Source organism: Anolis carolinensis, chromosome 4 (genome assembly GCF_035594765.1).
Source record: "Anolis carolinensis isolate JA03-04 chromosome 4, rAnoCar3.1.pri, whole genome shotgun sequence".
Taxonomy (NCBI): domain Eukaryota; kingdom Metazoa; phylum Chordata; class Lepidosauria; order Squamata; family Dactyloidae; genus Anolis; species Anolis carolinensis.
In genome coordinates, this window is record NC_085844.1 from 28713714 (window position 1) to 28727535 (window position 13822).

Sequence of the window (13822 nt, forward strand, 5' to 3'; positions counted from 1 at the left end):
TGCGTCGCAAGCGCGGTTGGTGGGGACACGAGACAGGGCCTTCTCTGTGTTGGCCCCCCGACTCTGGAACACCCTCCCCAAGGATCTCAGACAGGCCTCTACACTAGCAGTCTTCAGAAAGAACTTGAAGACCTGGCTGTTCCAATGTGCCTTCCCAGATTAATAGGAAATCTCCAACACCAAGTCCCATAAGCACTTTATTAGAACTAAGATCGTATATCGCACTCTGCACTTGCCCTATAAGCCTTATATATCACCTGTCACATCAGCACTTTTAATCTTGTACCCATTACTCTGGCCCGGCCCAGTTTTATTGTGTTTTAGCGTATTGTTTATTGCTTGTTGTTTATACTGTTTTAATTGTTTTTAATTTGCCTTTTGTTTTGTATTGTTATATTGTGTGTTGAGGCCTTGGCCTTTGTAAGCCGCATCGAGTCCTTCGGGAGATGCTAGCGGGGTACAAATAAAGTTTAATAATAATAATAATAATTATTATTATTATTATTATTTTGGCTTCAGCAGTTCAAAAGTGCCTGTTCTTTTACATGTTTTTCAGCTTAAGTGGGGTCTTCCCAGTTTCAGATATGAGTGGTGTGGTAACATAATCCCATCTTCGATAAGTAGAAAGTTTTGCTAAAGCAACAGTTGGTAACATCTTCCTCTGAGCAAAAACCAAACAAAATCAAAACTTGTTGAATTTGTGGGAAAAGGGATAGTCTTGATATTGACATATCCCTGTGAAAAGTTTTCAAATTCAAGACTTTAAGACTGAAGATATTTTGACAGCAGTTTTTAATTCCTCCTATCCTTATTACTGAGTGCAAGTGACATATCTTATTATTACATTGTGCAGTTGATGGTTCGAATTAATATATCAGACATGTAATTAAAATGTTGAATTACTTCTTCTAGGTCTTATGGCAGTGTATTTAAAGCCATTCATAAAGAATCAGGGCAAGTAGTGGCAATTAAGCAAGTCCCTGTTGAATCAGATCTACAGGAAATAATTAAAGAAATTTCTATAATGCAGCAGTGTGACAGGTATGGATGATATAAAATTTGAGAATTCTGCCATCTATGTCAAAATGCTTAAACATCATTTACTTAACAGTATAAACTTTAGTCAATTGACAATTACAAGTAAAGGTTGAAAATATCTTTAAAATTTTGACTGATAAATGATTGAAAAAGTAAATGTTTGGTGTTGTTTCAGCCTTGTCTTCCTCCTTGCTTGGTTGCTAGTTATGAATGTGGATGGATGAAAAATAGAGTAAAATGGAGGAAATAAAGGCACGTTCTCCAAAACTTTTCTTGCTCCTTTGGAGTCTTTATGTGCCTTGATGCTTTCTCATGTGAGAACCTGGTCAATTTGTTTTATGTCTCACCACCTTCATCATCTTAACCCTCCTGTTGTTTTTGTTTCTCTCTCACTTTCCTTTTTTAAAAGAGTCTCAGGCTGGATTTACACTGCCATATACTCCAGTTTCCGATCCCAGATTATGTGATTTGAATTGGATTATATGGCAGTGTAGACTCATAAAATCCAGTTCAAAACATAATCTGGGATCAGATACTGTCTTATATGGCAATGTAGATCCAGCCTCAAAGAGGCTATATATATATTTGTTATACTTGAGATTATTGTGAAGTAAATATTGAAATTAAATAAGTACGGTCGTATAGGCAGTGAGTGTGCCTTATACAAAATTTTTGCCATTTGGAAGTTTATACACAGGGTGACCAACATCAAATCCCAATCCCTCATTCTAGCCCCTAAGTCTTTTTGTGGTTTTGGAGATTAAATCAAACAGATTCATGCTTGTGGCAGATGGATTTCCTCTGACTGAAACATAGCTGAACTGAGAGAATATTTTTTTTCAAATGTTTATTGTCTGTTTCAAACAAGTGTTTATGCCCTGCCTTATCTCATAGGCTGGGAGCAGACTATTCCATTATTTAATTAGGATATATATAATGTTTGCTTTCTCCTTCTTTGCTTTGAGAGGATGAGAGAACCAATATGTCAAAATGTAGAAATTCTTTTAGACCATAGCAGTTATTTGTGTGTGTGCAAAAGAAAGAATGAATACAGGAAGAAGATTTATAAGTGTTCTTTGAAATTACTTGTAATAGGAATTGGAGATGGTGAAGTACAGGGGATTAAGTGAGGTTTATTTCAGTGCCAAAGGTTGACAGTAATGGATAGATGTTGAACAAAGATACGGGTGTGCCCTTAGTAAAATATTGGTGAATCACTCCCTTGTAAAACATTTGTGAGCAGAAAAACTCCCTTTCTTCTGAGGCTTGTTTCATATCAGTCAGGATCTTTATGGACAAACTACAAATGCCACAAAACACACAATAGTTAAAGTAAGACTAACAGAATCCAAATCAGAGGATTATACGAATGCTACTTGGCTCTAAATATTCCGATATTATATATACTTCGGCGGGCTTCTAATCATTCTTTTTATTGCAGATTGTTAATCTTTAGTGTAAGGTCTTCAGAATTTGTTATGGAGATAGTCCCAAAATATTGTATCCTAGTAATAACACAGTTGTAGGGGGCAAAGTTTAAAGTCAACCATATCTATCTGATAAGGATGAAATGCATTTTATGATACATTTATTCAGGTGTGAATTGGATGCTCACTGAGCAGTTCTTGCGATGTGCTGTTGACATTGCTAAGCTGTAGTGGTAGTGGTACTTATGCTTAACTCAGTAGTGGAAGCAAAGTTAATGCAAAACTCTGGAGGGAGAGTTCCCTGACTTAGGGGGGAAAATAACTCTTTAACCTGAAATGACTTTAAACCTTTGGTGCCATAATTTTAGACTGTCTCTTTGTGTATCTAATCGCAGCAGATATAATTCACAGATTATAATTTTGCTTTGAGTAGTTAAATTAAAGAAATGTGTGTTCTGTTTAATCCCTTGCCCCTTATCATTGCATCTGAATTTGCCCATTTTATGTTGTGGGCTTTTATAATTTGTATATGCAACATCATTTCTATTCCTCCCCCTCCTCCTGAAGATATAATTTATATCTTATAATGAAACTTAAAACCTATGTAGCTTCTAGGGAAGTTGAGGAGCAACTAAACTCTTTTTTCTAGTAGAAGTGTTTCTGGACTGTGCTGCTTACTAATGTATTTGTAAATTCACTTTGGAAACTGATGTTCATTTTTTTTTTAGTCCTTATGTCGTCAAGTACTATGGCAGCTACTTTAAGAACACAGACCTGTGGATTGTTATGGAATACTGTGGAGCAGGTTCAGTCTCAGACATAATTAGATTACGAAATAAAACGGTAAGATTTTTTGTTTGTTTGTTTGTGGGGATGAGAGTGGGGAGTTTTCCCTCAGAAGGATATATTTGCTATAGCAAAAATTTTGTAAAGGCCCTCCCCTCATATTAGAAATGCATTTAATTGAAGTTTACATTTTCCAGAGATCTGCTTGACTTTTACTTTTGGTTACACCTAACAGATTTAGTTCATCCAAAAAGAAAAAGACTGGCATCCTGTTCAGCATTTTACGATGTAATAAGCTGGACTTAATGGTACCATAAAGTTTTATTTGTATGGTTGTTATACCAGTGCAAGGATTATGCATGCACCTCAAAACCCACCTTAGAATTTAGGCGGAACCAACAACCTTAGAGAGTGTGAGTGAAGACGTGCCCATTCGTCTCCTTGCAGCAAGGCACGTTTTGAGAACGTGTTGTGATAGGACCTTGCACAGATGATGAATTTTGGAAAGCGCTTTGCTGCTAGGAGAGGGATGGACATGTCTTTACTCACCAACCCACTTCCTAGCACCTTAGAAATCTGTTCTTGTTAGTGCCTGTCTTTTAAAGTGGGTTCTGTGGATTTGGAAACACAGTTACAAGTGTGGAACTCCCCATCACTGCTTTCTAGAATACCTGTTTTTCTGAGTATAGGTCCCATTGAACAACATGGGACCTCCTCCTGAATAGTCATGAATAGCATTACATTGTTAATTGATTTGGAGTTGCTTTTCCTTCCCGCATTTTAAATAAAAATGTGCATGGTAAAGTGTAGCACTGTCTCTGGACCAAATCTAACCCATGTGTAAAAACTCAATTTAGGACAATACGATGTGTCAGTTATTTTCTCCGAGAAGCAAATTATATTACTAGCACATACCAATTAATGTAGACAAATAAGCCTTGGCCATTTGAGTTTCTGAAAAATGAAAAAGGGATCCACCAATTGAATTGATTGCTTGCTGCTGAATTGAAGCTATTCATTCAAGACCCACTTCATGTTGAAATGTCATTTAATCTGGATTTCTGTTGTAATTTTTCTGACCAGTATTGATGCAAATATAATTTTTTGTTTATTATACCAGTAATATTTGCTGTCTATTTCACTGATTTAGCTTAGGTGTCTTTAACTTTTGATGGATGTATTATGACAATTCTTGAACTATTTAGTATCCTTGTTTTAAATTTGGAAAAAACATCAAGCATATATTTGAATGATTTCTATAACGGGAAAGAATCAGATCTTAACGAGTAACATTTTGATTTTAGAAGAGACTGGAGTAGATGCAGTTAGTTAAATTGAAGGATGGAAAGAACATTTAAAAAAAATCCTATTTACAAAGTCTTTCTTAAACTTCTTGGTTAGAATAATGGGAGTCATGGTGGACTTGATATTTTATGAAGTTCCTTACAGAGTCTTTATCTGCATGTCCTCTGTGGCCAATATAGAAATATAGCATGCTAGCTTTTTAGCAGATTAGGGAAAAGAAAAAAAAACTTAAATGCAACATTCATTAGGGTTTTCTCTCTTTTTGTTAATATATTTTTACAACTAAGTAACTGATCATTAACCAGAAGGATCTTGTAGCACTTTAGAGACTAATGGGGAAAATCAAGGGATGCTTGACCTGTAATGTTGGGCGCGTTGCCACTCTCTAAGCATATTTTTGGTCATTTTACAAAACAGTTGAAATATTTAAAATACAGTATATTCAAGAAACAGATGAGAACTGCATGAAAACTTTAGTTCATATTAACCTAACTTAAAGCACAAATAGACAAAAGTCTTGGGAAAATAAAAAGGTAATTATAGGCAATCTCCAAGTTACAAACATCTGACTTATAAATGACGCCTAGTTAAAGAACAGGACTGAGACAGCAAGGAAGTGAGAGAAATCTACCACTCGGAAGAGAAATTCACCCCTGAAAGGTTATCATGGAGAAACAGTGTCTCAACTGAAGTTTTATAGTGATCCACAAGTCAATTTTTTCAAAATCCAATTTTCACGGGGGGGGGGGGCAGAAAGTGAGATGAAATCTTCTGAACAGGGGCACAGACATCAAAACAAACAACGCAGAGGTGTTAACCTTTCCTTATGTTATCTAAAGCTAAATATATATATTTGGCTGGAGTTATACTTAAAAAATGTACCATTTCCGACTTACATGCAAATTCAACTTAAAAACACCTACAGAATCTATCTTGTTTGTAACTTGGGGACTACTTGAACATCAAGATATCCATTTGCTAACTTAAGATCTGGTTAGATTCCTATGGAGATTAGTGGGCCTTCAGGTACTTTAGTCCAAATTGTGAATAATGGTTAAAGCCAGCACTTTGAAATTGCTTCTTTAGAATATGACCACAGCATGGGCGCTCACAACCAAAAGGATACATGGCCTGAAGAGCCTGTAACTTAATCCTATTTTAAAATCGTAATGAGTTTGGAAGATGACAATTGCATCTATAACCAGAGTATGCAATCCAGAATTTGGACATGCTTTTCATGTTGCATTTGTTTAGGCTCTTTGTTGATTGTATGTTCTTTATGGGTGGCACCTTTGTTCCTGTTTAAAGCTTGTTGACTTCTGTGGGATCCTGGTTAGCCATAAAGGAGGTCAAGCCATGTGGATTGGGTAGCAAGAGGAAACCTTGATAGAGTTTTCCTTTCTATATTTGTAAAATATTTTGTGTAGCCTTTGCATGCTATATAAATAATAATTATAAGAGAGTTTGTGTTGTAGTTCCTTAGTCATTCAGTTTGTTTATAGAAGTGTAAAACGTGTGTGTATACAGACGAAAATGGTTCTTTATTTATGCTTCCTTATAGCTTACAGAAGATGAAATTGCAACCATTCTTAAATCTACACTTAAAGGACTTGAATATTTGCACTTTATGAGAAAAATACATAGAGATATAAAGGCTGGAAACATCCTCTTAAACACCGAAGGACATGCAAAATTAGCTGATTTTGGAGTAGCTGGACAGTTAACTGTACGTATAAAGAATATGGGTAATGTTCTGTTTTTTTTAAAGAAAAGCTTTACAATGTACTCTATGAAGAGGTTTCCTTTGCACTTGCTACAATTCAATGCTTGGAAGCTATCCCATCCATCAAACCCTGCATGATTTTCTTTCTGGTTGTATGTGCCCTGATGAATCATCTTATGGCTCACTTCCAGAAGTTTAACATTGAAGGCTGCTGGTAGTGTTGCTAGATACAGAGGAATAACCCAGAACTGTGAAGTTCTGTTTGAGACTGCCTCTTCAGGTCATTACAGTAGCTGGCTAGTAAGCAGAATGAGTTTTAACAATACAACCAATTAGCCTCCATTAAAAACAGTTCTTCAGAATGGGAGGACCATCAATCAGATGTTAATACACTAGAGTATTAAGTGTCCCATATAGACTATTCTGTTTTCAAAGAAATTTGTCAAAGGTCAGTGTAACTCTCCCATTTTTGAAATGCTGTTGAAAATCTGGGAGTTCATGTCATCCTCTGTTCCTTTTTTCCTGATTGCTCTTGGACATGCATTGCATGCTTCCATCATTTTACCTTTGCTGAAACATTAATTAAAATAATTTTCCCAAGAAACCTGTGGTTCTGATTGAGAGCTTCATCAAATATTTCTTTTGGAATGCTGGATTTCATGCCTTCCATGCAGTCATGCTGGCCACATGACCTTAGAGGTGTTCTATGAATCTGAATCCCCAGGTCTCAGCGGTGGCCAGGGGAGCATTTGCACAACTAAGACTTGTGCGCCAGCTGCGCCTGTACCTTGGGAAGTCTGACTTGGCCACGGTGGTCCACGCTCTGGTTACATCCCGTTTGGACTATTGCAACTCTCTCTATGTGGGGTTGCCTTTGAAGATGGCCTGGAAGCTACAACTAGTACAACGGGCAGCAGCCAGATTAATAACTGGGGCGGCATAAAGGGAGCGTACCACGCCCCTGCTAAGCCAGCTCCACTGGCTACCGATATGCTACCAAGTCCAATTCAAAGTGCTGGTCTTGACCTATAAAGCCCTAAATGGTTCTGGCCCAATTTACTTATCCAAACGTATCTCCTCATATGAGCCAGATCATCTGGAGAGGCCCTGCTCTTGGTCCCACCTGCCTTGCAGGCGCGGCTGGTGGGAACGAAGGACAAGGCCTTCTCAGTGGTGGCTCCCTGGCTGTGGAACACCCTCCCCACAAATATCCGACAAGCCCCAACCCTTCTGGGTTTCAGAAAGGCCGTGAAAACATGGCTGTGTGTACAAGCTTTCAACAAGTAATACGATAATGTCAACATGTTCTGATTGAAGGCTGAAGCATGAGGATTTTAGTCAAATGGATCTAATTTACATATGTTTTAAATGTTATAATGTGTGAGTGATCATAAAATTTTAGGGCATGGCATATTGTATTTATTGAAGGAGTCTTAATAATAATAACAACAACAACAACAATGGGTGCCGTGCCAAAAGATCTCAGCCGGCATTTGGAAACAATAGACATTGGCAAAATTACAATTTGCCAACTGCAAAAGGCCACCCTACTGGGATCTTCGCTCATCCAAAAATAATAATCCAAAAATACATCACACAGTCATAAACGCTTGGGAAGTGTTCGACTTGTGATTTTGTGATACGAAATCCAGCATATCTATCTTGTTTGCTGTGTCATACAACGTCGTTGTGTCAATAATAATAATTTTATTTCTTACCCACCTCTCCTTGTTGCTCGAGATGGGTCACAGCACACTCAAACATAAACATTGCACAAATTCTAAAAACATGCACATTAAAATGTAGTTCCATGAAAGATACATATTAAAACGTATTTCTTAACCTGTTAAACACTGGAGAAGACTGTCTAAAATAGGCCGGCACAACCTGTAGACTTCCAGATGTTTTGGATTACACATTGTCACCTCTGCAGTGGCACAGCAGGTTAAACCGCTAAGCTGCAGAACTCGCTGACCAGAAGGTCGGTGGTTTGAATCTGCGGATGGGATGAGTTCCCGTTGTTAGCCACAGCTTCTGCCAACCTAGCAGTTAGAAAACATGCAAATGTGAGTAGATCAATAGGTACTGCTTTGATGGGAAGGTAATGGTGCTCCATTCAGTCATGCTGGCCACATGACGTAGGATGCATATGTGGACAAGGCCGGCTCTTCAGCTTAGAAATGGAGATGAGTCCCCCCTCCCCAGTCAGACTCGACTAGACTTTATGTCGAGGGAAAACCTTTACCTTTATTATTGTCACCTTTTAGAAGAAACTTAATTACTGAGATTTGTCCTGGAATTAGGTATTACTACGCTGATCCCACTTGGATGTGATGTTACAAATGGAAACAAGACAAAGCCAGGGAATATTTTGAGATACATTAAGCTTTTAACTAATTTAATTACAGGATACAATGGCAAAACGTAATACTGTCATAGGCACCCCATTTTGGATGGCTCCAGAGGTAATACAAGAGATTGGCTATAACTGTGTGGCAGACATCTGGTCACTTGGTATCACTTCAATAGAGATGGCAGAAGGAAAGCCACCATATGCGGATATACATCCAATGAGGGTAAGAAACATACATTGTGACCTCATTATTAATTCTGACTTTTCTTTATACTCTTATGGTTTGGGAAAGTGGAAGTATTAGTTGATAGGCTGGTCCAAACATAAACCAAAGTCAGAATTTCACCTTACAAGGACAAGTTGAGGCTCATATGCCTTCCTTCCTGAAATATGACTATAAGAAGGCATTTGGAAGTGTTTGTTTTGCTTTTTTATTAATTGTATTTTGTCTAAATTAGAGTAAAATGTGACTACTGGAAACGCAATTAAACCATGGTGCTTCCATTAACCATAGTTACAATTTGCCACTTAGTATAATTCATGAAACACATTGCATAGAGGCTAATGTAAAATGGAAACAAAAGCTTATGATCTTTTTCTCATAGTTCTGCCAGAAGAGGAAGGGGAATGGAGCACATTTAACACAAAAGAGGCTAAGCTTATTATTTGCTCTGGCAGTTGTGCTGATTGGATTTATGATTTGATGTTCAATTACTAATTAGATGTGATAATAAATATTGAATGACTGTTGATAAAGTCTGAATAGGACAGGAAGGTTTGTTCAGAATATATTTGCTTCGTTGTATAAGGTTTAGAATTAATGTTTAATTATAGGAATTCAGATCTTAAGTTTTCATCAAATTAGTTGCTTTTTTCCAAAATGACATCAGCTGTCACCAGACATTTTTTGATATTTGCTTGACTCTTTCTATTATTTCTGTTATTGTAGGATTTTTTAGTTTAGTAAATGTAAAATAAACTCCTTCTAATAAGAGTGTTTATGTGTGTCTTCAAGTTGCTTGTTGACTTATGGTAATCCCCATACATTTCATAAAGTTTTCTTAAGTAAGGAATTCTCAGAGGTGGTTTGAGCTGTTGAGTTTGTTCCTTATTTCTTTACTTTCTGTTCGTAAGTCCTTGTGGTCAGGAAACAATTGTAACCATTCTCTGTTTTATTTCTTTCTCATCTAGTTTACTTACTGTTCCCCTTTCATTTTAATGAATACTGGTTTCTATTCTGTATGTGTGCTGATGATTTTTTATACGTAAAATAAAAAATAATTTAAAATTTGACAGTGGAGCAGCTGCATTTGATCGCTTGATCAAGCTGCGCTTTTGTGGCTTTTTGGTAACATCTTTAATACAACAAGGGATTAGCTATAAAGAAGTATATACTACAGTGTGGAGGTGGGAACCAAGTTTCAGTTAGGGCTGAATGCTAATTTAAGAACAGTCTCTGCTGCTGTATGCCCATAGTAGGTAGGATAAAGGCATGTGTAGGCAGGAATAAGTATAATAACCTTTCTCACCAAAGATTAAAATATATGCAGGCTAAGAGAAGTGACTGTGTATTTCCAGGAAAAGTGCTCTATCCACTCTCCTTCCATTATGGATAGTTAAAATTTCCAAGTTCACACAGTTTGTTTGCTGGCAAGAAAAACATTGTGTGTATGTATAGTTTGGTGAAAGGGCGACCATTGAATTCTATGTACAGTACCATATGTTTGAATAATAATACAGCTCCTTTCCATGTAGCCACTTACAAAGTGCCAACAAGTTCACAGCTTAATTCTCTAAGGGATTAAGGTAAAGGTAAAGGTTTCCCCTGACGTTAAGTCCAGTCGTGACCGACTCTGCGGGTTGGTGCTCATCTCCATTTCTAAGCCGAAGAGCCGACGTTGTCCATAGACATCTCCAGGTCATTTGGCCAGCATGACTACATGGAGCGCAGATAAAATACCCTGGCTTTGCCATCATGGATTGGAAGTAACAGCTAAAAGGGAACCCCTGAGGCTGTATGCATCCCATAGGCCAGAAGTTGTCAATCCTTGCTGTAGTGGAGGAAAATGTTTTTGGCTTGAAGCTTTAATCATATTTTTAGAAATAGAATACAAAATCTATTTTGATGATAAATGTAGGGTGAAAAGCAAACAGATGCAATTGATGAATTTATGAATCCTCATGACATATATGACCTATGAAGATAAGATCTGGACCAAACTGAATATCTAGCTCAGAGCTTTCCAAACATTTGATGTTGGTGACACACTTCTTAGGTATGCATCATTTTGTGACACAGTAATTCGGTTTTATTAGCAAATGAGGTTAAATCAACCCCTAATAAGAGATATACATATATTGTAATAATGAAATTTGTGGGAACACAACGTATCTCATGAAAACCTTTCATTTATCTTTTTAAAAATAAATGATTTTTTGCTTATTTGATATAACAGGGTGTTTGAAAAAGAACTCCCTATTCACCATTTAAATTAAATGGTGAATAGAGAGTTCCTTTTCAAACACCCTGTATACTGAGAGGTTTCTTGTTACATACCTACACCTTCTGATGACACTGACATTGCAACACAGTTTGGCAAGATCTGATCTTACTGTAGAGCAGTGATTCCCAAAGTGGGCACTATCGCCCCCCCGGTGGGTGCTGGAGCGATCCAGGGTGGAGGTGATGGCACCTATTAGGACACGGGTGTGGGGCCAGGGGAGGGGCGGGGCCTCTTCCCAAGTGCCGGAGACAGGGCTGAGCACCTGAGGTGTCTGTTAGGACACACAGGGGGCGGAGCTAGAGGAGTGGCTGTAGCTCCTTCCCAAGAGCCCGAGACAGGGCTGAAAATCTATACCTCTCCTGAGGCTCTTGTTGGGACACAGAGGGCGGAGCTAGGGAAGGGGACGGGGCCTCCTTCCAAGAGCCCAAGACAGGGCTGAGTCTCTGTACCTCTCCTGAGGCCTTTTAGAACTAAAGGGTGGGGCTGGGGTGGGGGCGGGGCCTCTTTCCAAGAGCGCAAGACAGGGCTGAGCCTCCCCTGAGGCGCTTGTTAGAACACGGGGGCGGGGTATAGAGGTTCAGCCCCGTCAGGCACTTGGGAAGAGGCCCTGCCCCCTCCTCTAGCCCCGCCCCCTGTGTCCTGGCAGGCACCGCAGGACAGGGATAGAGGCTCAGCCCTGCCTCAGAGCTCGTAACTCCATTCCAGTCCTGGCTGCCCATTTGTGGTCCTGCCCACCTCAGCCCCGCCCTCTTGAGCAGGAGCCACGCCCACCCTCTAAGCCATGCCCCCCTTTCCAGGGGGCGCTGAGTCATATTTTTTCTGGAAAGGGGGCGGAGGCCAAATAAGTTTGGGAACCACTGCTGTAGAGCTTAGAATTGTAACTTTTTGGACTGCAGCTCCCAGAGCTTACATCCAGCTCCATTCTAGCTGTTTGTGTGTGTATCTGGGAGTTATAATCCAAAAGTAATTATTTTCTAGCTCTGTCCCTTTATTCCAGCATATTGTTTGCACAATGGTCAAGCAGATGCCCACAAACTGTTGGCATTTCTTGGAGACACAATGAACAAAGATCACTTACAGTTAACATGGGATTTAAAAAAAAACAATATCAACATTATATCTGGAATAACTTTTACATAATTGCTTATAAGTTTCATTAAATAATGAAAAGTAAGAACAAAATTATCAGGGAAGATTTTTTAACAGTATAATCATTGCCTGTGTAATAAAGGGTCAGTGCTTTAACTTGACACATTGCGATTCTTTTTGGAATCCTTGTAATCAAATGTATTATATCAAAGGGTAAAATCATTTTTAAAATAACAGCTCTGGTTTACACAGAACACATGTTCTTGTTAATAATTTATGTTCTGACCTTTAAGGGCTTGTGTGCAGTTAATACTCTTTTGTACACTTGATATTCCACAGTTCTTCTTAATTTTTATTAGTGAGTTGTTACAGTGGTTAAGAAGAAATACATAGATTTCAGTTGTGATAGTTTCCCTTGTGTTATATGATCCAACTTCACAAGGCTCCTGGACATATGTAGATGCTTTTCTATTTTGTTTTAGTTAAGACATTCAATTGATACAGGCAAGCATGAAAGCTTGGACAAACTTTCATTGCTTTTTCTGGATCTTGCTTAGATTCTGTGGTATTTATGTAAAACACTGTTTTGTTACTGGGGAATGCATGCAGAAGTTATTCTGTATGCTATTTTGCTGTAGGCTGGTTGGCGCTGCCACAAAGCTAATACATTGCCAGTAGGCCATTTCCTTGTCAATTGTATTTACAATCTAATAGAGATATTACATGACTTCTTAAACAAGTGTTTTGGCAGGGGCGGAAATGGCAGATTCCATGCAAACAAGCATTGCTTCCTCTTCCTAACCACACACTTGCTACTCAAAGGGTTGTACTAAATGTCAGGAGAGTGTGAGGGTAAAGAAAAGGTTTCAGGTTAAAAGACTGCAATAAAAATACTTAAGGCCTAAGTATGTGGGAATATGTATCAGATCTTTGTCAACAAAATACACACTTATTGTGGTTATTTATAAAAAGATTAACAATAGAATTACTGTGGTTCTAAAGGTGGTGACAATCAACTAGCCAGTAGGCTCATTAGTATATTTAAATCTGTGGAGCATGCCTGGGGCTTCTTTCCACAGTTGATCTAATGTTACCACTAGCTGTAGGAATGTCAGATGTAAAGGCCACCTGCTTTGCTGGAATCAATGAATGTTCTTTTTAGTTGTTAAAAGTCTTTCAGTGTTCAACCTTCTGTGGTAGAAAATCTGAAAGGGAAAAATATTTTATTTCAATGGTGTTAATAAAAGATTGCCATCTCTAGTTGAAGTGCCTCATAGACCCCATTCATATTATCAGAAGATGTCATAAAACAAAAGAAAATATAATGGGGACATTGCAGAACTTATTTCTGTTCCAATATTATAGCTTGAGTCTAATGTAGTGGGACTTGTTTGTTTAGTTGCCACCCAAATCAACATATTTCCTCTGGGAATATCTGGTGCTACAAAATATAAGGCATGACATCACCATGCAACATACTTTTATGCCTCCAAAATGAAGTGAGGGGAAGCAGGGAGTTCACACCAGAGTGAAATATAACTACTCATTCTGTAGTCATGTCTAACACTTAATCTTGTGATGGATGGGGCCACTCCCT

General features: G+C 38.3%; 1 protein-coding gene across 2 annotated transcripts in view; it reads left to right on the forward strand.

The window, feature by feature from the left end:
• The window catches only part of stk3 (serine/threonine kinase 3), a 150680-nt gene that overhangs the window by 18633 nt on the left and 118225 nt on the right, over positions 1–13822 (forward strand). Inside the window, exons 3-6 of one of the 2 annotated variants that reach the window (XM_003219506.4) lie at positions 913–1041; positions 3194–3308; positions 6118–6282; positions 8688–8855. In XM_003219506.4, the coding sequence (XP_003219554.2) occupies positions 913–1041; positions 3194–3308; positions 6118–6282; positions 8688–8855 (577 nt within the window). The remainder of the gene's footprint in view (positions 1–912; positions 1042–3193; positions 3309–6117; positions 6283–8687; positions 8856–13822) is intronic. The other variant, XM_008108398.3, reaches the window with a different exon arrangement.